Raw genomic sequence first — 25757 nt, forward strand, 5'->3', positions numbered from 1 at the left:
AACATGATCTGCTACATTTTGCAAATGACTTCCATATTTCTTTCTCTGAGTGTGGAAGGCATTTTGCCTTGAGAACCACCATTGGGATTTTTTTTTTTTTTAAGAAGTTCTTGCGTTATTACGCAATTCCAAGTCTACCAGAAAAAACTCTCGCACACTGTGGTGGTTGCTGTGCACAAAGTTCTTCTGGTTCTGCTCCTTTCACTCAGCATCAGGTCATATAAGTCCTTCCAGGCCTCTCTGAAGTCTTCTTGTTCATCATTTCTTATGGCACAATAGTACTCCATTACATTCATATACCATAATTTATTCAGCCATTCCCCAATTGATGGACATCCCCTTGACTTCCAGTTTTTGGCAACTACAAAGAGTGCTGCTATAAATATTTTTGTACATGTGGGACCCTTTCCCATTTTTATGATCTCTTGAGGATATAGTCCTAGTAGCGATATTGCTGGGTCAAAGGGTATGCACATTTTTGTAGCCCTTTGGGCATAGTTCCAAATTGCTCTCCAGAATGGTTGGATGCGCTCGCAGCTCCACCAACAATGAATTAGTGTTCCAACTCTCCCACATCCTCTCCAGCATTTATCATTTTCTTGTTCTGTCATGTTTGCCAATCTTATAGGTGTGATGTGGTACCTCAGAGTTGTTTTGATTTGCATCTCTCTAATCAATAGTGATTTAGAGCATTTTTTCATATGATTATAGATATCTTTAATTTCTTCTTCTGAAAATTGCCTGTTCATATCCTTTGACCATTTATCAATTGGGGAATGACTTGTATGATTATACATTTGAGTCAGTTCTCTATATATTCTAGAAATGAGGCCTTTATCCCCGAGCTTAGCTGTAAAAATTCTTTCCCAATTTACTACATCCCTCCGGATTTTGGTTGCATTGGATTTGGTTGTGCAAAAACTTCTCAGTTTAATGTGTCAACATTCATTTTTGAAAGATTTTGCATTCCAAATTTTTCTCCTCTCTCCCTTTCGTCCTTCCTCCCCAAGATAGCAAGCAGTCTGATATAGGTTATGTATGTACAGTCATATAAATAGCAAATGCTTCCCATAATTCCAGAATCAGGAGGCAGAGATAAGGCATATATCCAAATGAAAAGACATATATCCAAATGAAAAGACATTATGAAAAGTATTGGATGAACAGTCATATGAACAAAAGTGTTGTGCAAATTCAAAGGAGGAAAGGGATCACTTCTGGTAGAAGAGCCATATTGATAATGAGGAGACCATTTAGTAGGCTGTTGTTATAATTCAGCTTAAAGGTAATGAGACCTCTTCTGTAGGTAGCAGTGGGAATGTAAAGGAACAAATGTAGAAAATCAGTGTTGTGGCGGAGGAGTCTGGACAACTTGACTATGAATATATAAATGAGAGGGAGGTAGTAAGGGATGCAGGAGGGGAGAATTTTTGATTTCTCATTTTGGAAAGACCATTATTTTTTTTCATATATCAATATGGAAAATAAATAAATAATAAAATCATAATATTATTAATTATTACTTTCCCAGCATAGCAAGTAGTCTTAGAAATCATTTAGACATCTAAGAGAGAGGAAGCAATGTCATTTATAGCATGAAGATAATTAAATTAAATGAAGATAATTAAAATTAACTACTAAAAAGGGACATCTGGAAATATACTTTTTTAAGATTATACAATTAAATATTTGTGGGCTTTAAGATTTTTCTCTCGTATAACTTTAACAATGAAGCTTTAAAATGCTGCCTTCATCTATAGTTTTAATATAAAATTGCTTAAGTTCATTGAGCAGTTTTTGAATTTATATTCAGAAAAGGAATTCAAAGACTCTATTTTGTGGCGCTTCCTTTTGACATGTATATAACAATTATGCTCCACTCCTTTCTCCCCAAAGGATTTTATGTCAAACCGTAAAGGACTTTGTTGCCAAAGTTGGGAAGACGTATGAAAGAACAGAGGAAAACAGTGATGTAGCAGATGCCATGGCCATTAAAGTAAGAAAACCTTTCAGATACTAATAGTGGGGGCTTCCCCACCCCTCCCCTTTCTTCCTGTCTGGATCTAGGATTATCTGTGTGGGGAACTCCTGTTAAAGAAAATCTCTTCACCAGTGCAGATGGGTGCTTTTACTGAAGCATTCAGAATTGAGTTACCTGAACCACTGAGAGATTAAGTTACTTGCCCAGCTCAAGGAGAACTGGGACCTAGGTCATTCTGACTCTTAAGGCTTCTTTACCCACCACATCATGGTGCCTCTCAACCAAGATTTATTGGTGGTAAGGCAGCAATGTATAGTGGATGGAGAGTTAGCCTCTAGAGACAGGAAGACCTGGTGTACATCTTGCCTCTGATACCAAACAGTTGTGTGACCCCGGGACGCTGCTCCCTTCCTCAGGCACATCTCTAAGGTTATTGCTGCAGATAACATTTAGGTCTGCACTGGAAGAAGGTTTTCATCAGTAATTCCTTATATCATTGAAATCAGAGGCCCAGAAAAACCCCTTTGAAATGAAATTGCACTTCATAATACAACCAATCAAGAATTTATTTCTCTGCTGAAATGTTTCATGGATTAGGAGAAAGAAATTTGGTGTTGAATATAAGCATTTATATTTATTAAGCTTTCATAAGCATATTTAATTTCACCATCATTACTTAAATATGTAAAATAGGTATATTCTTTAAAATTGTCTAAAAAGAAAATTTATGTAAACTGAATACTATTTGTCAATCAACTTGTCTCACAGAAGGGGAAAATGCATGACAGTTGTCAGTTGGAAAGGTTCTATGTGAAGATATCAGGGAAAGAGAAAGAATAGTTTTTTTCTTCCAGGTACGTTTTTGCTGGTGGGATTTCCTTTTAGCATCTCTTCCATCATGTGTGGTTTGTCCTTTTCCAGGTTTCAGTCCTTGCATTGATTTCTTTCTCCATTCACCTCTCCCCTCCTGCCCTTGAGTAAGGCTGAAGCTAACATAAATCCATAAGACCCTTATTGTACCTCTCACAGTTTGGATCTGGTTGCCTTACTTAATAAATCAGGACAACTGGCGTTTGGAATGGAATTAGCTTTTCGAGACCCATTTACTTGAGAGATTGTAAGAGGAAAAAATAGAAGAGAGAATGGAAGTGGACAAGGACCTTGCTACTTACACCACTAATCCTTCAGCTTCCCAATACCATGAATAATAGTTGACATTTTCTTTACATCATACCATCTGTTCCTCACAACCCTTGTGAGATAGATACTATAGGTTTTATTGTTTCTTCTCTATGATGAGGACACTGTATGGTAGAGGTGAAGTGATTTGCTCTTGATCATGTAGCTAACAGGTATCAAAGGAAGGATTTGAAATTTGCAGGTCTTCCTAACTCAAATTCCCTCTGTCAAATCTACTATACTCTGCTGTCTATCACCATTAAAAAACTTTGGATACTGAGTCTATGGCTGCTTACGTTCCTCCTTTTAAATGATTCCCAGTCTCTTCTTCCTGTCCCTTTTCTCCCCTACTTTGTTAATATTTCAGGAAGGCAGGCTGCTTCTTCTGCTGTCACTTTTATACTCTATAGTTTCTGCTGTAACGTTCAGTTTTACCATTCCATCAAGTCAAGGAGAAGGAGGTGCAAGGAGATTAGTATCATCACAAGAGGGAAGGATAATATGGAGGTGAAATTTAGGCCCAACCTAAATGCTTCTTGACCCTAAAAAGGCTGACAATAGCAATGGAATGTATGCCCACCATTTGTTTGCCTCATCCCTCATTTTCTTCTTGTGTTGAGTAATAATTATTCAGCAAGGTAGAGAGCAAATGCAAACCCTTTCATGGAAGGAACTTCTAATGACTGGCTAGTTTACATGAACAGAGCTTCCATTTATGACTGTTCAAATGGCTCCACAGGTTCAGGTCACTGGACATTATTTAAAATATAGTTCATAAAATATATACTAAATTGTCTTCCCATTTTAAAAAGTTAGTATTGAAAGATATTTACTATACTGTTTTTAAGAAATTAGTCTTTAAGAAAGGATATCTGTACAAAAAGTTTAAAACATTTTAATCATAGGAAGATTTGGGGTAGTTTTTTGAAAGTTAAGTTACAGGATCAAAGTTTTCTACTTGTAAACATGTATGTCATATTCCATAAGTACAATTGCAAAATTATAATCACAGGTCAAATTTTGAAAATGAGTTTATTTGAAAATGAGTGTCAGTCATCAGAATCCATTGGTTTAGATCAGGGGAGGGGAATCTGCAGCCTTGAGGTCACATGTGGTCCTCTAGGTCCTCAAGTATGGTTGTTTGACTGAATTCAAACTTCGCAGAACAAATTCTTTTATTAGGGATTTCACCGAGAAGCAGTGAGGCACAGTGGACAGTGCCAGCTTTGATCTGAGAATGCCTAAGTTCAAGTCTTACGTCTGACATAGACTGATTTTAGACAAATCTTAATAGCAACCACAAAATCAGCAGGAGCCATGATAAAAGCATTAAGGTTTGCAGAGCTTAGTCAGTCCTCAAAACAACCCTGTCAGGGACGTGCTGTTGTTATCCCATTTTGTAGATGAGAAAACTGAGGCTGAGAGAGATTACATGAGTTTCCTAGAGTGATATAGCAGTTAAGAGTCTGTGCCCTAGGGAATTCTCTAAGACTCTTAAGTTGCAGAAATAGTTGACTTGTATTGATATAGGAAGTTTCCTCCCACAGAGCTCCCTATCCTAATAAAATCATACGGATGGTAGCTCCATCTCCAGCCCCTCAAGATGATAAAAAATAAGATGCCTTCTGACCCAATACACACACACACACACACACACACACACACACACACACGCACACGCACGCACGCACGCACGCACACACACACACACCCCATCATGGAAGTGGTATGTACACATATCTAAGTTCCAAAGGTTCTTTCTTGTGGTTAAATTCCTTAATCTCTCAGACCTATTTGTCTTGTGATTACTGCCACCCCTCCCCACGTGCACTCACTTCTTTCCTTCTAATTTATATCCTTCTTGCCCATTTTTTTTCAGTGTGCAACACTAAATGAGAAACTTGACCAACTACTGCAGACTTTACATGCAGAAGCCCAGACGGTCGCAGTATTCAAACCTCCTGCGCCTCCCAGTGTTGAAGGAGACTCTGTGGACTTTTCAAGCGAAGAGTCCTTATCTGACAGCAAGGGAAGCATTGTGGAGGGTGCCCTGAAGACCCCTGAACAGAAAGCGTTCAAACCAAAGGAGTTAATGTTGAGAGCGAACAGTTTAAAGAAAGCAGTGAGGCAGATCATTGAACAAGCTGAAAAAGGTACAGGGAGCATCTAGCTTTTCTTCCAGCATCATTTTCATCTTTCTTTAAAAAATTATAATATTTTACTCCCCAATTACATGTTAAAACAATTTCTCGCCATTTTTTAAAGTTTTTAGTTCTAATTTTATTCCTCCATCCCTCTTCTCCTTCTCCCTTCCCTGAGATGGTAAGCAATCTTATATATGTTATACATGTGCAGTCATGTAAATAGCTTTGAGTCCCTTTGGCACCCTTTCTATAACTTGATTTTATGGGCTCGATGGAGAATGGAACCACTCAAATAAACTTTGTTCATGCTTTTTCTTAATTCATTAGTAAGCGGAATATTATTAGTGCTATAATGAGTACCTGCAAAGCAGGCTTTAAAATGAATTCTGTGTAATGTTTAACTCAGATAATAATTTTACATGGTATTCATTTTAGAATATTTACTTAAAAGCGATTACTCTTGATTTTATGCTTTTAAAACTGAAGTTGATTTTGGGGGGTAACTTTTGAATTCTTAATAAACAAACACCTGCTGTTTCAGTAACATTGTAGAAAAGTTTAGTACATTTCTGTATTAGTGTCTTCAATTTACATAGTGCTTTTGGGTTAAAATTTGTGAACAAATTTTTTCCATCTCTTATGTTAGTGTAGTTTGATAGAACATAGGCATTTTATTTTTCCCTCTAAATTTAATATTTTAGATGAATATAACATTTTGTTTAAATGAGGATGTTTCTCTTAGAATCTTAGCTACACTAATGGTTTGCCTAGTTTTTTTTTTTTTAAATCAGACCTCTAATTGAATCGATATAAGAAACTCAATGAGGAAACTTCTATCAAAGTGGAACTACACCAGTTCTTCAAATAATGGCCTTGGAAAGTTTAAAAACAAATTTAGAAAGTTACCAGATACCTTTTTTTTAGGGGCTGATGCTCACCTCAGGTTCTACTACCTCCAAGGCTATGTCTCTGAAGTAGTATAGTAATAACAGTATCCAAAACCCATTATGTTACCATCATTGAATCATCTGCCATTTTTGGATTAGTGTTTACTTTCTCTTAAAGTATCTAGGAAGAAAAAGGAAATAATTTTTTTCACTTTTTTCCCATTTGTACAATTGTTTTATCTTGTTCTTATTATTTCTAGCTGTAGATGAACAGAATATTCATACTGATGACGAGGGTAACCTGCTGTCAGCTCCCCTAGATGACAGTAGAGAAACAGAATATTCTAAAGAAGATAAAGATGAGGATGGAAAGGAGTATCCATCTGGTGAGAGGCTAATAGGAACATTACGGTGCAACGTAACCTTTCTGCTTTGGCTTTGTAACCTGGTCTTGTCATAGACTCCTCAGAACTAATGACTGGTGATTGATATATTTATGTGTTGCTTTTCATTAGATTGTGAGCTCCTTGAGGACAGGGACTGTCTTTTGCTTCTTTTTGTATTTCCAGAACTTAGCATGGTGCCTGGCACATGGTAGGTACTTAATGTTTCTTAATTGATTGATGAGCTAACAATTTCAGCAAATTTTTCCATCTTTTCTTACATTAGAAAGAATTTAGGGCACGGATGTTTGAGATTTTCTTCCCCCTATAAATGGTGTACTTGTTTTGGTGAATACAGAAATTTAGTTAAATACCGACATGTATCATTTATCTCTCCATATCTCTCTCTCTGTCATAGTAGATATGCTTATTTTATGAAAGGCAATCATTGTGTCCCCAAAAGAATAATTGGTTCATGGTGGTATGATAATGCTTCTCTATCAAGTATGTGTTGTCTCTGGGCCTAAGTTCATGTTTATTATTGTTAAGTTCTAAATCATGTCTAAAATACATGAAGTATAGTACATATAAATGTTGTCAATGGTATGTTCTGTTTAAAAAGAAACCATGAAATATGAATTAAATTACCATTGATGCAACATCAGTTTTTATCATTAGAACCGTTGGTTTTTATCAGAGCATGAACATCAAAAGGTTATTTTTATGGCAGCTTAGCCCCAGGAGTCCATCTGTCAAACCAAAGAGTAGCTGTCCCTCTGCTTTCTTTCACTGCACCTGGTCTGTCCCCAAACACAAAGACAATCGAATTATAAGATTAGCAATCTGCTTTCACATCATGAAGAGTGAAAAATAATTCAATGGAGAAGTTGGTTTTAAAATCATCTGCCAGGGCATTTTCAAGTTAGTTAGAGACATTTTGTTATTATTGTTTTTCAGTCGTATCTGACTCTTTGTGACCCCTTTTGGGTTTTTCTTGGCAAAGATACTGGAGTGCTTTGCCATTTCCTCCTCCAGCCCATCTTAAAGATGAGGAACTGAGGCAAATAGAGTTAAGTGACTTAGTTGGGGTCACACAACTATTAAGTGTCAGAGACCAGATTTGAACTCAGGAAGATAAGTCTTCCTGACACCAGGCCTGAACACACTATCCACTGGACCACCTAGCTGCTCCGTTGAAGACATTATTTGCTCATTAAATTATCCTAATCTAAATAGTTTGACAGTTCCTTTTTTAAAAAAAAAACAACCTCAAGTAATAAATAATATGTTAGTGTTCATGTATATTGTGCAGTCCTATGGTATATGGCAGAATAGAGGAGACCATCAGTGATTTACACTAATATCACATGTGGGCTGTGGGTGTTAGTGTATTGCATTTGATTTGAAAGCAAAATATTGTTGCCAAATGCTTTTTTCTCCAAAGTTCTATAGAAGAAAATTCTTCAGTTACTTCTTGGTATTTTATTTAAAATCAATATCTATTAAGTAGTTATTTTGTAAAAAGTATTATTAGACCTTTCTCAGATATAAAGACCAGTAAGTTTTCTGAGACAAAATCAGCCACTCAAAGCAATCTATTGTTTGAAAAAGTCATTAGACCTAACGAATTCTGTTTATCTATGACATTTCCCTTGACTGTAACCATGTATGTAAATGATTATGTCCTTTCACCTTTTTTTTTTTAACTGTTCTCTATCATAGCATGATAAAGTGAACTTTAGGTTCAGAATCAGAGGACCTGTGTCCAAATTCAAATCTACCGTTTACCTATGTGATCTTAGGAAAGTCCCTCCCCACTCTGGGTTTCAGTTCCTTCTCTCTCAAATGAATTAGATTATCCCAGAGGCCCCTTTTCTTCTTGAAATGTTGTGATCCTGACTGAAATCAGAAGCCAAAACCTCCTGTATTAGATAATCTCAGAATCTTCTTTACATACCGATTCCTAATAAAAGTAAATAAAAAAGGACTAGAGAGAGAAATCCTGATTTCCCTTAAACATGCTTTTCTTTTCTTTGGATTTTGGGTATATGGGCTTTTGTGTCTATTTGTGTGTGTATTTTTACTTCTGTTTTTAAACCATATTTTTTTTTTTTTGCCAGTGGTTAAAATTGCACCTCGGTCCCCAGATACGTGTATCAACCAAAGCTGTTCTCAACCTATCTCAATTTCTGGTCCAGTATTGACATCCAACAAAGAAAATCTTCCTGTGCTTAATACCAGAATAATTTGTCCAGGTAGTAACAACTCTGAAACATATTAACTCTATGTGAACCAAGAAATCATGTTTTTAATGACTGTAACTTAACGTTGCTACAAGAGATTTCTCTGATAGCATTTGTCAGTCTGTCTATTTTTGCTTCCCAGGTGGCACCACACTTGGTCATTTTTAGGCCACTAAATTTTCCTCTGCTTCTGGATACCTATCAGAGACTGGAGAAAACATAAAGGTCATGAGATTAGTTTGGTCTAGGTTTGGACCATGACTAAAATAATCTAGAGAAATTTTTGATTGAGTTAAGATAAATACTCAGTGGGTGGCCCCATTGACTTAGACCGTATACTTGGAGACTTGTAGATTTTTTCTCTCTCCTTTGTAGGTTGCAACTGGTGGAGGAGTAGGGTCTTTCAACTGACCTGCTACTCGGGTCACTTAGAATTAGATTAGAGATCTTTTGAGACATGGAAATGATTACACTGAAGGCTTGCTATGATATCCAGGCTCGCTGTATAGAAAGTTAGCCCTCAATGACATTCTGAAAAATGAAGAAGTCTGTTATCTAAAGTTTGAATTAATCGGAAATTGAAGTGACAAGGAATAGTATTTTTTTTTTTAGTTATTGTTCTTTGTTAAATATTTTATTTTTTTCAATTACGTGTGAAAAATTAACATTTGTTTTTTTTAAATAAGCTTTAGTATTTCTAAAACTTTAAGATTGGTGGCAGGATAAAATTAAGCTCATCTTTTTATAGTAGGTCAGACTTCACTTCTAATAATTCGAGTAATAGTTTGTCTTGAAGAAAAGAAATTTGGGGTGGTCGTGGTGAAAAGGATGGAAGAGAATAGTCAGACTAAAGAAATAGTGTTTTCCTAATTCCCCAACATGTGCTGTACCCACTACTGCTCCTTTTCTCCTTCAGCATTCCTTCCTCACTCATTATTTTGATGCTGTATTCCTGTGTTTTTATTCACCCAAGCTTTGCAGGCTTATTCTCTCAGATTTTACTTCGGTTCTCAGTGTCAGGGTTGTAGTGTACTGAACTACCTTTGACTCATATTCTTATTTGCATTTTGAAGTTAACTCAAAGAAATTAAAAATTTGGTGTCTATAAATACAAAACAGTCGAGTTCTTTCTTTAGTGGTTTGCATTTAGTTGTTGTATTCCCTGATCATTCCTCTACTTCACATTTATTAACTACTTTGCTCTCTTTTGTGCTTTCCCTTGTCATCAGGTTTAAGAGCAGGATTAGCTGCTTCGATTGCTGGGAGTTCTATTATTAGCAAAATGTTACTAGCAAATATTGATCCCTTCGGTGCTACACCATTTATTGACCCAGATCCAGATTCACTGTAAGAAAATACATTTTGTTTTTATGAATATTTTATTTCAGTTTTTTTCTCTCTCCCTTCCCTTCCACTCCTCTTGCTTCTCCTTCCCTCTTCTCTCCTCCTCACTATAACAATTTTGAAATGATATCAAAAGTATGTATACATATATGGACACATGTTATACATATACATATATGTTTCATGTGACTATGAATATATCTATATCAAATTTTCACTAAAAGATTATGGTTTTCTTTTCCTTTGAAGGTAATCAGGGTTAAATGACTTGTCCAGGGTCACACAGCTAGTAAGTATCTGAGGCCAGATTTGAGCTCAGGTCCTCCTGACTCCAAGGTTGGTGATCACTGTGCACCACCTAACTACTCAAGATTATGTTTTTAAGAGATCATGTCTTATATTTATTTCTATCCTTCACACCACGTTGGTCTTTGAATAATATTGCAGTCTGTCCTCAGAGATGGAGAATGATTCTTGGTCACTTTTATGTGAAACCCCAACTTTGGTCCTTTTCCCTTAGAGAAGTCAGTCTCAATAAGGGAGATTCTTAATGCAACATTTGTGTGCAATGATCACAGTTATTTTATGTAACTGATGCTATGTCTTATCTTTCTTATTAATGTAGAGAAGGATATTCAGAAAAATGTGTCATGAACAATTACTTTGGAATTGGATTGGATGCAAAAATTTCATTAGAGTTTAACAATAAGCGCGAGGAACACCCTGAAAAATGCAGGTAATTAAATCTTTCTCATTTTTAAATTTAATATTTATTTCTCCCCAATTACATGTAGAAACAATTTTAACATATTTTTTTCAAATTTTGAGTTCCAAATTCTCTCCTTCCTTCCCTCCTCTCCCCCCCCATTGAGAAAGCAAGCCATTTGACATAGGTTATACATGTATAGTCATGCAGAACACATTCATTTTCATGTAATTCATGCTGTGAAAGAAAACACAGCAAAAAAACCCCAAGAAAAATAAAGAAAGTAAAGAAAAATGCTTCAGCCTACATTCAGACTCCACCAGTTCTTCTTCTGGAGATGGATAGCACTTTTCATCATGCGTCCTTCAGAATTGTCTTGGATCATTGTCTTACTGAGAATAGCTAAGTCTTTCCCAGCTGACCATTGTTACAGTGTTGCTGTTACTATGTACAGTGTTCTCCTGGTTCTGCTTATTTCACTTTGCATCAGTTCATTTAAGCTCTTTCCAGTTTTTTTGAGCACATCTTGCATGTCATTTCTCGTAGAATAAATCCCATCACAATCATGACAACTACTTGCTTAACCATTCTCCAATTGATAGGCATCCCCTCAATTTCCATTTCTTTACTACCACTACAAGAACTACTATAAATAAATATATATGTATGTGTATATGTATATGTCCTTCACCTTTTTTATCATCTCTTTGGAATACAGACCTAATAGTGATATTGCTTGATCAAAGGGTATGCGTGGTTTTATAGCCCTTTGGGTATAGTCAGTTAATCAAATATTGCAAGATACTGTTATTAAAAAGTGATCATTTTACTTTAATTTCATGACTATTGATATTTGTTACAAAAATGATTTTTATTTAAAGGGGAAATAACTAACATTTTATTGAAATTACATATTTTAGTACATCAAATAATTATATTACTTTCAGGAGCCGAACTAAAAACATGATGTGGTATGGGGTCCTTGGAACCAAAGAGTTATTACAAAGGACCTATAAGAATTTAGAACAAAGAGTTCAGCTTGAGGTAAGATTATTTTAACTAATTTCATTTTAATTTATTAAAATACCATATATGGAGCTTATATGACAGTATCTTTGTGCTAGATTACATTTGAAAACCTGCCAGTGACCAAACCTTATCTTGGCAGGGGTAGTCAAATAATTTCTAAATTGGATTTATCACATCTCTGTAAAGTAGTACTGAAATACTAAGGAGCATACTTCCTTATTATTGGGACTCTGGAATGATAACTATTTATGCTAAATTTTTCTTTTCTTTTAGGGAACTGTGGAGATGCAGCATATAGGAATAATTTCTAGTAGATCTTGAGACAGAGTATTTGTTTTGCTAAACTCAAATTTTATTTAATTATTCTTTTCATGTATCTAGGCAGCTAGACTGAGTTCAAGTCCTGCCTCAGACATTAGTTGGATGACCCCGGGCAGGTTCCTTACACCTCTGTCCATCCTCATCTTTTAAATGGTGATAATAATTGCATCTCCCTCACGGGGTTGTTGTGATGTATAAAGTGCTTTGCAAACCTTAAAGCGCTATGTAAATGTTAGCTTTTATAAATAGCATGAGAGAAATGATTATTTCTTTCCTATATTCATAAGTAATTATTCAATTAGGACCAAGATTTTTCAACTTTTCCACTTCCCCATCCAGAAATCAACCAATGTGGATAATGTTGGGCAGAGACTTACCTAGCCAGTATGGCTAAGATCTAATCAAAGATAGTAAAGAAATTCTAAATATTGGCAAATGGCTGGTTTCCTGCTCTTTGTGTTTACTTAGATAAGTTTATGAAAATATGGATTCTTCTTTTTGTCAGACAGTGATATGGGAATTGATAAATCTATTTGACCAAGATTTGGTTAGTCAGTGTCAAGTACCTCAAGACCTTCATTGGAATATGCTCATTTCTCATTGTAATATTCATTCTCTCATTCATTACCTGTTAACCAATCAGGGTTGATTTCTGGTACACCTCCTTTTCTCCTATAAACTACAAACTGTGAGTTCACCACCATGAGTTATCTTTGGTCCAAGAAAGATGGCCAAATGACCATCCTTTTATTAATAAAATGCTGACATTATTAATAAAATTATTAATTACCCAGAAATTATGTCACTCAAACTTTTTAAATATCACAAGCAATATTGGGAGGAGGCAGAAAATGTAGGTTTGGTACAAGTGACTTGCCTAAATGACAGAACTAGGGCTGAAGTCCAGTTGTCTTTCAACCTTGAGTAAATCAACTATTTCACAGTATCTTAGAGTGTTCTGAGAGGAAGGACGTCAGACCAGACCTGAGTATTCTGGAAATATTTCGTGGAGAAATAAAGACTTTATTTAATTCTTGAAGAATGGACATGATTTGTCTACAAAAGTTATGCTGCCTGTCAGTTGAAAGCATGGGCTACTTGCTTTGAAAGCCTGAGATTCCAATTTATATCTTGAGTAGATAATTTTTAAAAACATGTGTTCATTTTTTTATTCCAGGTAACCTACTTTATCTACATTCTAATTTTATGCCTTTTTTTAAGCCATAGAGCATTCTCAGTACCAAATTCAAGAACCCTTAAAATTGTGCATATCGAATGTACAATTTCAGAAAAGTTTAAAATTTGCCAACTTAAGTCCCAGGGTCATATGTTAATGTATATAGAGATTTAAACATTATTTTTAGAAAGATTTTGAGCCAATTTAAAGGTTTTTTTTTGTAAACTGATAAGTGTCTCATACATAATTGGTTTTGAAATAGCCTGGACTCATTTGACAACTATCAAACTTGAACCTTTCCTATCTCATGCTCAGGTCTAATCAATTTGGCAGTGATCTCATTTTTGTAAGCAAAACATAGTAATAAGGAATTTGGCATCTTACTTGTAATTATTTTTTGTAGAACAATAATTTGTTGCTTTGAGAAACTCTATATGTTCCTGAGAAATATAATTTTATTTAAACATTAATGGGTATTTCTCCAAGTCAGAACAATCTAGAAAACTATGATTTTCTTTTTCCAGTACTTCAGTGAGCCAGTGATCAATTTTCTAGGTGGTGTAGTAGATAGAGCACTGGGCCTGCCATCAGGAAGACCTGAGTTCAGATTTCCTTCAGATAATTTACTAGCTGTGTGACCCTGGGCCAGTCACTTAATCCTGTTTGCCTCAATTTCCTCATCAGTAAAATGAGCTGGAGAAGGAAATGACTAACTATTCCAGTATCTTTGCCAAGAAAACTCCAAATGGGGTCACAGAGAGTTAGACAGACTGAAACAGCTGAACAACTAAAGTAGCGATGTAACTAAAAAGCACTATAAAATGTAAACTATTATTGCCATCGTTATCATACAGTGCATTTTACTAAATGGTAAATTATGAATGGATGAATGAATTCATGTATGAATGAAAAGGAAGTTATTATGATCGATTAGTCCACAAATAAACAAAAGGTACACTGGCTATTTGTGTCATCCTGGAAACAATGCTGATTTTCTTTCACCTATGGGTTTCACATTTGAAATAACGACTTTGTGTATAATATTTTCCTTTAGAAATGATGATCTTTTGTAGTATAATTCTGGTTAATCAAACATAATAAAAACAATGCCCTGGGAACCCTTGGTTCTAGAACTAGCTGAATAGATACCTTTTACCTTTATAGATACCTATACCTTTTGCCTTATAGATTGCACATAAAACAGATAACATCTTTATCCAGACTTATGTAGATCTTATCTCAAGAATATACATCTTTCAAGTCTTCACCCAAGTGTGTCACTCTCCATGAGCTGTTCTTTACCATTTCAATTCAACAGACATCCATCCGCCTTTCACCCAAACTCCTTTTCTGTATCTGACCTCATTTGGTACTTCACTGGACTACTCCTAGGTCATTTTCTTTGGTGCTTTTGTCTTTTCAGTTAGAACGCAAGGCATTTGAAGGTAGGAGCTGTGATATTTCTATATCCCTCCTCATGCCCAAAAAGTACCCATGTATGAGGAATGCAAAGATTAGGCAAGGCAACCAATTTGTCTCTAGTTTGCATCAATTTCTTTTACCTAACTGCTTGCAAAACTTGAATGTGGGAAATGATGATCATATATTGTTCTATGCTTCTTCAAGAATTGGATATTTGATCAAGATTAAGTAAGTAAAGGAGAATAGCTTATAAAAGCAGCTCTTATATGTGGGCCAATTTTGATGAAATCTGTTAAAGGCAGCTAGTATAGATTTGTTTTTATGTTCACTTTTTGTGATATTCACTAATAAAACTGTGTGATTTTTTTTCTGAATTTCCTAAATCATTGTTCTCTTTTGTTGGTTATGGCTTTCTAAGTGACCATGTTTTGTTTGATGATGTTACATCAAAAACACCAAATTGTAATTAGCACTTAGAATTTATCAATCATTCAGTGATCAAGAAGCCTTTATTAAGCATATACTAAGGTGCAGGCACTGTGCTAGGTGATAGAGATACAAATACAAAGCATATCCTGACCTCAAGGAGTTTATATTCTGTTAGGGGAAACAACATGTATATGTAAGGGGTCCCAAAATTATTAGTGAGTGTTAAAGCTGTTGAGCTTAAAACTACACTAAAACTTTTGTGACACCCTGTATAATGTTGTACATATGTATTTTCAAAATTATACAAAATACATATGATGTGACTTGGACAGCTATAGGAGGGGGAAGAAAATTATTAGAAAAAAATGTTTAAATACAGTTTTCCAAATACAGTTGGTAATTTTCAACATCAAGAAACAAAAAGACAGTTAAGTGTATTAATATAAGACAATGCCTGAAATATGGGGAGGATTTTGAAGAATATTATATTGGTTAAAATAGATCCTGAGGTGAGAGAAACTTTGCAGTGGAATTATTTGGTTTTGCTCTTTTGATAGAAGTATGATCCCTGTGTCCTGCGTTTTCCAGAACAATCTGTGAAACAGCATTCAGGCATTGAGCTAAGAATGTTTTGTAAATGTATATTTTGTTCATTTATAGTATATATGACATATTGCCAATTTTTTCCTGCATATAGGATTACTATCTTGATTTACATGCAAGAGGGTGTAATTTTAAACCAAATGTTATTGTTTTCTTTAAAATGCCTCATATCTATAGAGACATAGTAGAATTTAAAATAATTCAAAAGTAGTTTGAATTTTTCATATAACTTCAGAAGGGTTTGTTTCAATGAGAATTTTATACCGTTGAATTCCTTATTTAATTTTTTAGGCTTAGAAAGAAATTATTACTTTGTTAATTTCTTAAAATTGATTAGCCAAGCCTTACAGTTAATCATGGTGTTAAAAGAAGAGGAGGAAATTATAATGAACTCATTATAAGAAAATATTTATATTGTCCATTATTGAATCAAATAAAGTTCTTACTTGATCTTTATAAAATGATCAAAGATATTAATTTTGTCTAGAAAGAAATTTTTTGTGTTAAAATAAAAGAATACTTTTGTCCAATGAAAATAATAGTAATAGCTAATAATATGGTAGCCAGTAATAGCCAGCAATTATGTAGTGCTTTAAGGCTTACAAAGTACTTGACTTATGTTAACTTATTTGGAATTCAGTTGACAAAGTATTTTAAGTAAATAAATAGGAAAAACATTTTCCTACCCACTGGAACTTTTTTCACTTAAGTAGTACTTTAGTGAATGGTAAGTTACAAAGTAAGAGCTTTAGGATGCTTTTCTACGTGTGCCTTGATTTAGGTCATTCTGTGTTTAAATCTTCAAGGATCTATGATTTCATTAGAGTAGCCATTGCCTCTACCAATAAGAATCATGATCCTCCATTCCTGAATAGAGAGTTTATTAAGTCACCATGGTTAATGCAACTTGTTTTCTGATAGCCAGCCTACTAGTGCTGTTTGCCCAAACTCACATAGATCCTTGTGTAATAGACATACAAGTTATCAAAGGGCTGTTCATCAAAGCCTTGCCAGCATAGGATAGCTTCATAGAGATAGCATTCAAGAGCCCAGGATTGCCCCCATATTATTGTGTGTCTGGAATTGAATGTTAGTCAAAGAAAATGTTCGGAAAACTACTATAAATTTTATCATTGGGCAGAATACCATGTGAAAAGATATAAAAATTGTAAAGTATTTCCCAGATTTATTTACCATGGTTATTGGTACTTAATTTTTAAAAAATTATTTAGACATTAAGGGCTTCAGAATGTAGAAGAATAAGTTTGCAAGGTAACTAACATGACTGAAAGCAACATTCTTCATATTCACTTACTTTGGGTGACAATAAATGTAAGATCGTAAGAACTGATTTTCTGTGTTTTTTTCCTTTCCATTCACCTGACATCTTTTATATTTCAGTGTGATGGGCAGTATATCCCCCTTCCCAGTCTACAAGGAATAGCAGTGTTGAATATCCCAAGTTATGCTGGAGGTACTAATTTCTGGGGTGGAACTAAAGAGGATGATGTAAGTCGCCCTAATAAGTAGTTTGAAATATGTATTAATAAAAATATTGTAATCTTTTTATTTTAGTTATGCCTTTCACCTTGCAGATTACCAGAAAGATATGCCGATCCATCAATAATCATTTATTAAATGCTACTGTGTACCGGGCACTGTGCTAAGTGTGGGAATACAAGCACAAGCAAAAAATTCTTTTCCTCGGGGAGTTCGTATTCTAATGAGGAGAACACCATTTAAAAGGAAGCTAAAAAGTTGGGGGAATCTATCTCACCCTACAGGAAAATAGAAGGGAAGGGGATAAGAGAGGGGGAGGGTGAAAGAAGGGAAGGAGAATTGGAGGAAGGGATAATCAGGATACATGCTGTCCTGGGGTGAGGGGAGGGGAGAGAGAGATGGGGAGAAAATTTGAAATTCAAAATTTTATGGAAGTGAATGTTGAAAACTGAAAATAAATAAATCTAATTAAAATTTTAAAAAAATTTGGGGGGAGAGTAGAGGAGATAGTAGCTGGGCCTGAGGCATAACCTCAGAAGACACAGGAAAAAAATCTAACTCTCCCCCTCCTCTCCCTGCCCCCACCACAGATAGACTATGCCTTCTATTAGTTTTAAATTTGAAAAAAAAATTATCTTAGTGCTTTATTTAAATAGTTTCTGGTTGAATATCCTTTTAACTGCTAGGAATTTGAGATCAGGAGGCAATTTCAAGAGTATACATGGCAATAACAAAAGAGAATTTGTGCTTTAATAATCTGTCTTGATGGAGATAAAAAGGGGTCCTCTTTCTCTTTGACTTATTGTCTTTTCTGTTCCCTCTGATTTCTCATAACTCCTTCCCCCATTTTTCTGCCATGAACATACAAAATGAAATATGAAAATAAATTGAAAAGTACAGATCTTTTTGGTAATTGAAAGGTATTTTGTTCTTCTTTTGTGGGGCAAAGTCAAGAACATTGCAGTAAGGTAAGATAAATTTAGAGCTCACTAGAGGGACTTGATTTGGAGGGTTTTCAAATCTGTCCAGTGGTGAATTTGAATCCTGACTGTACTTTTTACTTTCTGTCTTTGTGACCTTAGGCAAGTCACTTTAGCTTCGGGATTCTTTAGTTTAATTTTACGTAAAAATTAAGAAGTTAAGTTAGGTGGCTTTAGGTCCCTTCCAGCCCTGAAACATATGGTTAAATGTTAAATATTTTTGTAAGGAATCAGTGGTCCCAAAATGATAGTAGGTCATCAAATTTGGGGGCAATTTCTTACCCTCAGTAGAAAGATATATGTCTTGATGTTACTACTGAAAGTAATGTATTAATTTTCCTCTAATGATTTTATTTCCATGTTAATAGTCAGAAATAAAGTACTATTTACTAAGGTATCCACATGCATGCTTATTAGGATACCATTTCAGGTTTAAGATAACTCACATATTGTCTGATTTTTTCTATATGGAGTAATTATTATTTTATTTTTAATATAAAAAGATTACTTGTGGGATTGAGGGAAAACTATAAAGTAAAACGTCCTGATTAGAAGTCCAAAGTGTTTACAATAAAAAAGGTTTGTGGAAATGTGTGTTACTATAAACACACGATATGGTAATTTTCCAGTGGTGGTTTTGTTTCTTCATTAAGAGCCAGAAATAATTACTCTTCACTGAGTGATTTATATGTACACTCATTGTTCATAAGTATTTGTTAGAATTCCTTCAAGAAAGGAGACTATTAGAACACTTTAAAATAAGCCAGAATTTCATTGTTTACCACTTCTAAACTTATCAAGTTTATCTCAGCTTATAAACTTTTTTGGGTTTTCTACATAGATGTGTCATTTTAGGAAGAGAATTTTGATGTATCTGCAGACCCCTTGATGAGAAATTTTTTGGAAGCTATTTTATGCTAGTATGAACCATTTATAAATACATTGCCACCTACCAAATTACTTTAAAAGGTTGCTTTCTGAGGAGAAAAGACATGGAAGTAGTATGCACATGGTGCCTGAAAAACTTATGATTATAAGTGTGCCTGTTTCCATTATATTTTTGTGTATCATTTTATACTTTTTTTCTAGTTCTTTGTTGGTGGGTCATGTCCTGATCCAAAAGACCCAGCTTCCATATTTTGCCGACTATTCTCTTCATGGTTTAAACCATAAGTGTTTTTATACTGCAGAACATTTTTGTTTCCAAGAACTGATTTATTGTTAGACTGAAGTTTTCCTCATGCTTGTAACCTAACACCGTCTAACTCTTAGGCCTCTCTCTCTGGATGTGTATTCATTTTCATTGCAGATATTTACCGCACCATCATTTGATGACAAGATACTGGAGGTCGTGGCAGTATTTGGTAGCATGCAGATGGCAATGTCCAGAGTCATAAAACTGCAGCATCACCGAATAGCTCAGGTCTGTGTCTTTTGAAACATCCAAGAGCAGGCCTTGGGCCAGGGAGAGCTCATTTAAATAACTGATGCCAGATACTAACTTAAAAAGTGTTGACTTTGTTTTAATGTCAACTGTTAACGAGTCACCATAACTGATGAACAAAGTACAGCAACATATCCTTCTCCGGATAATCCTGGCTAAAAGCCACAGCCTCTAAAATGGAGCTGAGTGAAGGTGGACCCAAATCTGGGTCTGTTTGTGCCATAAAATAACATCTTTGTTTGGTTTCAGTGTCGGTCTGTAAAGATCACCATACTTGGAGATGAAGGGGTGCCCGTGCAAGTAGATGGAGAGGCATGGATCCAGCCTCCAGGGATTATTAAAATCGTGCACAAAAACAGAGCTCAGATGTTAACGAGAGACAGAGTATGTAACAGGAACCATTTTGCTGCCTGCCTTTTGTTAAAAACAACAACACATATAACTTGACTCATTCTGGAAAATAGAAAATAAATAAAAGATTAGGATTTCTTCTAATATTAGAAACTCAAATGAGTTTCATGTGGTGATAAGCTCATGTGCTTATGATAAACTCATGTACTTCCTAATTCTAAGATTAAACACAGAACATAAAAAAATAGACTTTATTCTTTGCTGATGTTTATCTTCACTTCGAGATGAAAGTGTAAAATTCAGACGCTTCACCATTTCAATGCTATGTCAGTAAGTCACACATATCTACATATAGTGTTTTTATTTTGCTATAAAAGAAACCAATTATACATGCACATGAGCATATATAATAGAGGTGTATGTTTCTATATATAATTGTATATCATATAATAATTTGTATTCTATTGTATATTTTATTAAATGTAATAACTAACATATATACACATATGTTTATACATAATTAGTCTTTTTTGTAGCAAAATAAAAAGATTTCATCCAACATATTTCCTATATTTTTCATTGGGTTTAATTTAATGTTTAATTGGGAAAAGATTGCTTTCATGCAAAATTAAATTCTGCCAATCCTTATTTAATTTGGTTGCAACACTCTAAGCTAATAATTCACTCTATATTGAATTCAATAGGCTTTTGAAAACACCCTCAAATCTTGGGAAGATAAGCAGAAGTATGATGCTTCGAAGGCTCCTCCCCGTCCTCAGTTGTATCCACAGCAAGCTATTGACTTAGCCACAGAAGAGGAAGTTACGCAGATGCAGCTCTGCTCACAGGCTGCAGAAGAGCTCATTACTAGGTGAGCACGGGCAAACTGACTGAGTTTGATCAGCCCATCAACAAATGTTTAGTAAGTGCCTGTTCTACTGGGTGCCAAGCATTGTGCTTAGCTACTTACAAGAGCTACTATGATAAAAATTAAATTGCCCCTACTTTGAAGGAGTTTCCATTTATGGCAGGGAACAACATGGGTAGCATGTAAAAAATGTTCACATATTTGCAAACGTTAAGCATTATATAAATTCTAGATCCTATTAGTTTTTTCAATAATGACTCTCCTATCTCCTTTTCTAAGCATATCCTTTATCCTTAATTTCCTATAACCCATTTTTTGCAACCAGATTATTGTTGGCCACATTATTTTAGAAATCTTTCCACCAAACATGGTGAAAATAAAGTTTTAGCACTTAAGGGTCTATGAAAAGGAAAATGTATTTTAGTACAAGTTAGATTTTCCAATGGGGCAAAATAAAGAGAGAGCTAATGAATTTTATGTTATATCAGATTATCCTTGAATAAATAAATCTTTGATTAAACCTTGACCCTTTTTGTATTAATTTTTTTTTGTGATAAAGGTGTTTGTTGTAATAGAACTTGAGCTAAATTTAAATTTAAGATCATTTAAGCTAAATGATGTTTAGGCAGGCTTTTTTTCCCATAATAGATGCACTTTGACTTAAAAGCAAATTGTTTTGCTTAATTTATTTGAATACTTTCCCATCTTTCCACATTTCCCACATTCTCACATCTTTCTGTCCTGACCCCACAAAAACTCCATAGTGTAATGGTCCCCTCAAAGGCAGGCTGCTGAAGTTCTGTTTTGTTTATAGAATCTGTGAAGCAGCAAAAGTACACAGTCTTTTGGAGCAAGAGTTAGCCCATGCTGTGAACGCATGTTCCCATGCCCTGAATAAAGCCAACCCAAGGTTTCCTGAGGTAAGGAACTCGTTCTTATGGTTAAACAAAATCTAATCTTTTATTTAGATTCCACTTCGTTGCATTTTGCAGTGTAGGGGGATCATCACTGATAGCTAAAAAATAAAACATGCTTAAGAATTGCCATGACCTTAAGAGAAATGTGTGATTTATGTTGATGTATGTGGCTTCATTTTTGGCCCATTTTCTTCCCTTTTCTCTTTTCTTTTTTCACCATTATACTTTCGATTCCATTTTTGGTATAGCTCTAGAATTTCGTTACTGTTCAGTTGTTTTTCAGGCATATCTGACTCTTCATGATCCCATTTGGGATTTTCTTGGCAAACATACTGGAGTGGTGTGCCATTTCCTTCTCTGATAGCTCATCCTTTAAATGTGACATTTCACATATTTCTCCTCTTCCCATTTGTTCCTTTCTTTTTTCCCTCCAGCAATTCTCTCTGCTTCTTTTTTCCACACTTCCTATTTTCCCTATGATTGCACATGAATAGAATCCCAGGTTTTATCTCCTAAACATTTTAATCAGAGATGTGTAGAACTTTTCAAAGATGTAGGCTGAAAGTATTCTTGTTTACTTTTTAAATATTAGGTTCAAAATAGTTACTTTTTATAATTTCAAAATATATAGCCTTTTATTCAAATGGATAAAATCCTTTTGTTTGTTAAAATGTAAGTCCTCTAGAAAGATGATGCTATTCTGAATGAAATGTAAAAATAAATCATGATTTCATTCTTTTGTTATATTGAATAGATGGCCCTCTTTGGAGTCTGGAAGGCCTGGGTTCAAACCCCACTTTACTAGCTGGGTTGACTTTCTCCTTCCCCTTTGCCATGGCCCTAAGTTCACTAAGAGTAAAAGTAAAGGAACCTAGATCTTATCTGAGAACTTTATTAGCAAGCATAGCTATGAGAAAACATACACACACGTGTATATATAAATATATATACACACACACATATGTGTATATATACACACACATATGTATATATATCCTGAGTCTTGTTCCAACATGACTATAATGCATATTTCTTTTAGCCCTTTCTCTTTCCTTGACCCACCCATGACACTTCTAGGCATCGTCCTTCACCTGTCTCCTAACTTCACTAATCCCATTCTCAAAGAAGTCCTACCTTGGTTGTTTATCACACTTTACATGACTCAGATAAAGCCTGGTTCACAACTGGCTTTCATTACCAGGACAACAGCTGAAGTGTGCTTGTACATCACTGTCAGCACTGAATTTCTCTTGGCTACTGGGGCCTGCTGACTCAGCACTTGAATGATTTCCCAGCTTGACCTGTTTCCTCCTTTAGTTGTTTAGGTTTTGTCTACGGTCTCTGAAGTAACCATTTCTTCCTTTGTCCAGATGTCTGAATGGGAAATATCCCCCTTTCCCCCTATGGCACAGGTGAAACAACACAAGACTCTTAACACAAAGTCAGCAGTTCTTTTTAACCTTCATGCTCAGCATAGGTTTGATTTGTTAGCCTCAGCATGGCATTTTCTAGGTCAATACATGTTTTGTTGCTACCCAAATTCTTATTTACTAGGTTCCCAGTGACGAAGTCACAGTGGCTTTCCCTTTTCCAATCCTTAGCACTCTGCCTGCCCCCAATAAGTTGTGGGACTTTAGCCAAGGCACTGAACTTTCTAAGCCTGTTTCCTCATCTCCTCATAATGGCTGGAGTACCCATCTCACAAGGTTATTGAGAAGGTAAATGAAATGATGCATTACACTGCATTGTTTCAAGTGCATTGCAAACTGTAAAGAATTATTTGAACTTCAGTTTTATTATAATTATTATTATTACTTCCTCCAATTGAAGTTACTATAAGTTAATATAAGTAATTCATCTTAGGGAATTATGTAGAACACTCAGAGGTTAAGTGACTTGCCCACTGTCATACAGCTAGCATGTATCAAAGGCAGGACTTCAATCTGGGTCTTTCTGGCACCTAGGCCAGCCCTCTATTCATTCTGCCATGCTTTTAAAATAAGTTACTTAAATAAGAATTGGAAATAAGAATTTGGCCCCATGTTCAGGGCCCAAAAGACATCTGAATAAGAATCTGATGATATAATACTGAGAATTTAATTAACTCTTTCTTTCTTGTTACTTGTTTTGAGTTTTCAAGAGAATGTGCTTTTAAAAGTGGAAACTGAGAATATTTACTGGATCCAGATGTTAGCTCACGGATATAAGATACAGAAGAAAAAGGTGAATGTGATGAGACAGATTTGCAAATTCAAAGGAATCCTAGTAGTTCAAATGGCTTTGGAAAATTACAAGGCCAATTTAACTAAGAATCTCAATGTTTTGCTTATTACTGATGATTGAATCACAGCTTCATTCAGTACCACTTATGTCTACGATGTTCTTCTTTTCCAGAGTCTTACCAGAGACACTGCCATTGAAATAGCTGTCAATGTGAAGGCACTAAATAATGAAACGGAGTCTTTACTAATTGGGAGAGTCCCTTTGGTAAGGAGAGGGAAAGAATTGTTTGATATTGGGGCAGTAATGAGGGAATTCATTTGAAGGCCTTAGGTTCACTGATGAACCTTTGCTCATGAGATTTAGGTGTTTCCTGTTCCTTTTTCTAAGTTCTTCCTTCTAGTGAATATGAAATCATTCCTAGACAAAAGCAAGAAAAATCTGTGCCTGATGCTGTGCCCTGACTGTTTTGTAGATTTAATTACAGGGTGTTCCCAGAAAACACATAAGCCTTCTCTTGCCGGTGTTTCCCCAGAAATAGTTCCAGAGGAAGGCCAAGTTATTGTTCACCAAATTAACACTGAAAACATAAATGACATAATCTCCATTTGCCCAGAAGGGGGCAAATGTGTAACATGGTTGGTCTTGGCTAGAGGTAAAGTATTCGAGAATAGGTTATTCGTTAGCCTATCCAAGCATAGTGCCAGAAAAGAACCTTGGAGTGCTGAATTTTGTTGGAGATGTGGTCTTGGTTCCTTAAGGCAAGAGTTCTTCTTCAAGCTTTTTCTTTCGTCATGGACCCCCTTTGGCAGTCTACTAAAGCTCATGAACCCCTCTTCAGAATGTTTTAAAAACACATAGACTTACAAAGGAAACCAATTATATTGAAATACAATTACAATGAAATTTTTTTAAACAAGTTCATAGACTGTAGGTTAAGAACCCCAATCCTAGCCTTTATTCCTGGGAATATAGTTAAAGTCCACTCTGGAAACAATAGTCTATGAATCTCAAGCTCTTCCTTAGCAGCTGAGCATAGTACAGTGAAAATAGTAGGTGCTTAATAAATATTTATTGAATGAGTATTAACTATGAATTAACTGTAGATAGAGATCAGATAGCTATAAATAGATAAGATATAGATGGACAATCAGCAGACATAGACTGTCACAAAGCACTTATTAAATGATTACTGGGTGTAAGTCACTGTGATAAGGACTGGGTCTATAAGTACACGTAAGCAAGACAATCCCCAGAAAGATAGACAAACACACATCCACACATGCTCACACACACACACCCACACACAGATATTTAGGTTGATACATACCTACATACATAGATACATAGATTGAAGGAAGGAAAAAGGAAGGAAGGAAGGGAGGGAGAAAGGGAAGGAGAAAGAAGGGAGAGGAGAAAGAAAGAAAGGAAGGAAGGAAGGAAGGAAGGAAGGAAGGAAGGAAGGAAGGAAGGAAGGAAGGAAGGAAGGAAGGAAGGAAAGAAGGAAGGAAGGAAGGTAAGTTCTTTAAGGACATAAGTGCTAGAAAAGAGGGAACTAACTAACTTGGGGCCAGCCCTCATGATAGGATGGCATTTCTTTCTCATTCTCTTGCTCTGGTTTAGATGCAT

The 25757-nt window shown here is 35.3% G+C and overlaps 1 protein-coding gene across 15 annotated transcripts in view; it reads left to right on the top strand.

The window, feature by feature from the left end:
• Positions 1 to 25757, top strand: part of DGKH (diacylglycerol kinase eta) — a 245556-nt gene that overhangs the window by 198734 nt on the left and 21065 nt on the right. For all 15 annotated transcript variants that reach the window (XM_072617128.1, XM_072617135.1, XM_072617136.1 and 12 more), the window contains 13 exons: positions 1897 to 1996; positions 5040 to 5313; positions 6452 to 6577; positions 8695 to 8829; positions 10047 to 10164; positions 10787 to 10897; positions 11815 to 11911; positions 17250 to 17357; positions 19638 to 19751; positions 20022 to 20156; positions 20828 to 20994; positions 21806 to 21911; positions 24303 to 24395. In XM_072617128.1, coding sequence (XP_072473229.1) covers positions 1897 to 1996; positions 5040 to 5313; positions 6452 to 6577; positions 8695 to 8829; positions 10047 to 10164; positions 10787 to 10897; positions 11815 to 11911; positions 17250 to 17357; positions 19638 to 19751; positions 20022 to 20156; positions 20828 to 20994; positions 21806 to 21911; positions 24303 to 24395 — 1684 coding nt within the window. The remainder of the gene's footprint in view (positions 1 to 1896; positions 1997 to 5039; positions 5314 to 6451; positions 6578 to 8694; positions 8830 to 10046; positions 10165 to 10786; positions 10898 to 11814; positions 11912 to 17249; positions 17358 to 19637; positions 19752 to 20021; positions 20157 to 20827; positions 20995 to 21805; positions 21912 to 24302; positions 24396 to 25757) is intronic.

This window comes from Notamacropus eugenii, chromosome 6 (genome assembly GCF_028372415.1).
Source record: "Notamacropus eugenii isolate mMacEug1 chromosome 6, mMacEug1.pri_v2, whole genome shotgun sequence".
Taxonomy (NCBI): domain Eukaryota; kingdom Metazoa; phylum Chordata; class Mammalia; order Diprotodontia; family Macropodidae; genus Notamacropus; species Notamacropus eugenii.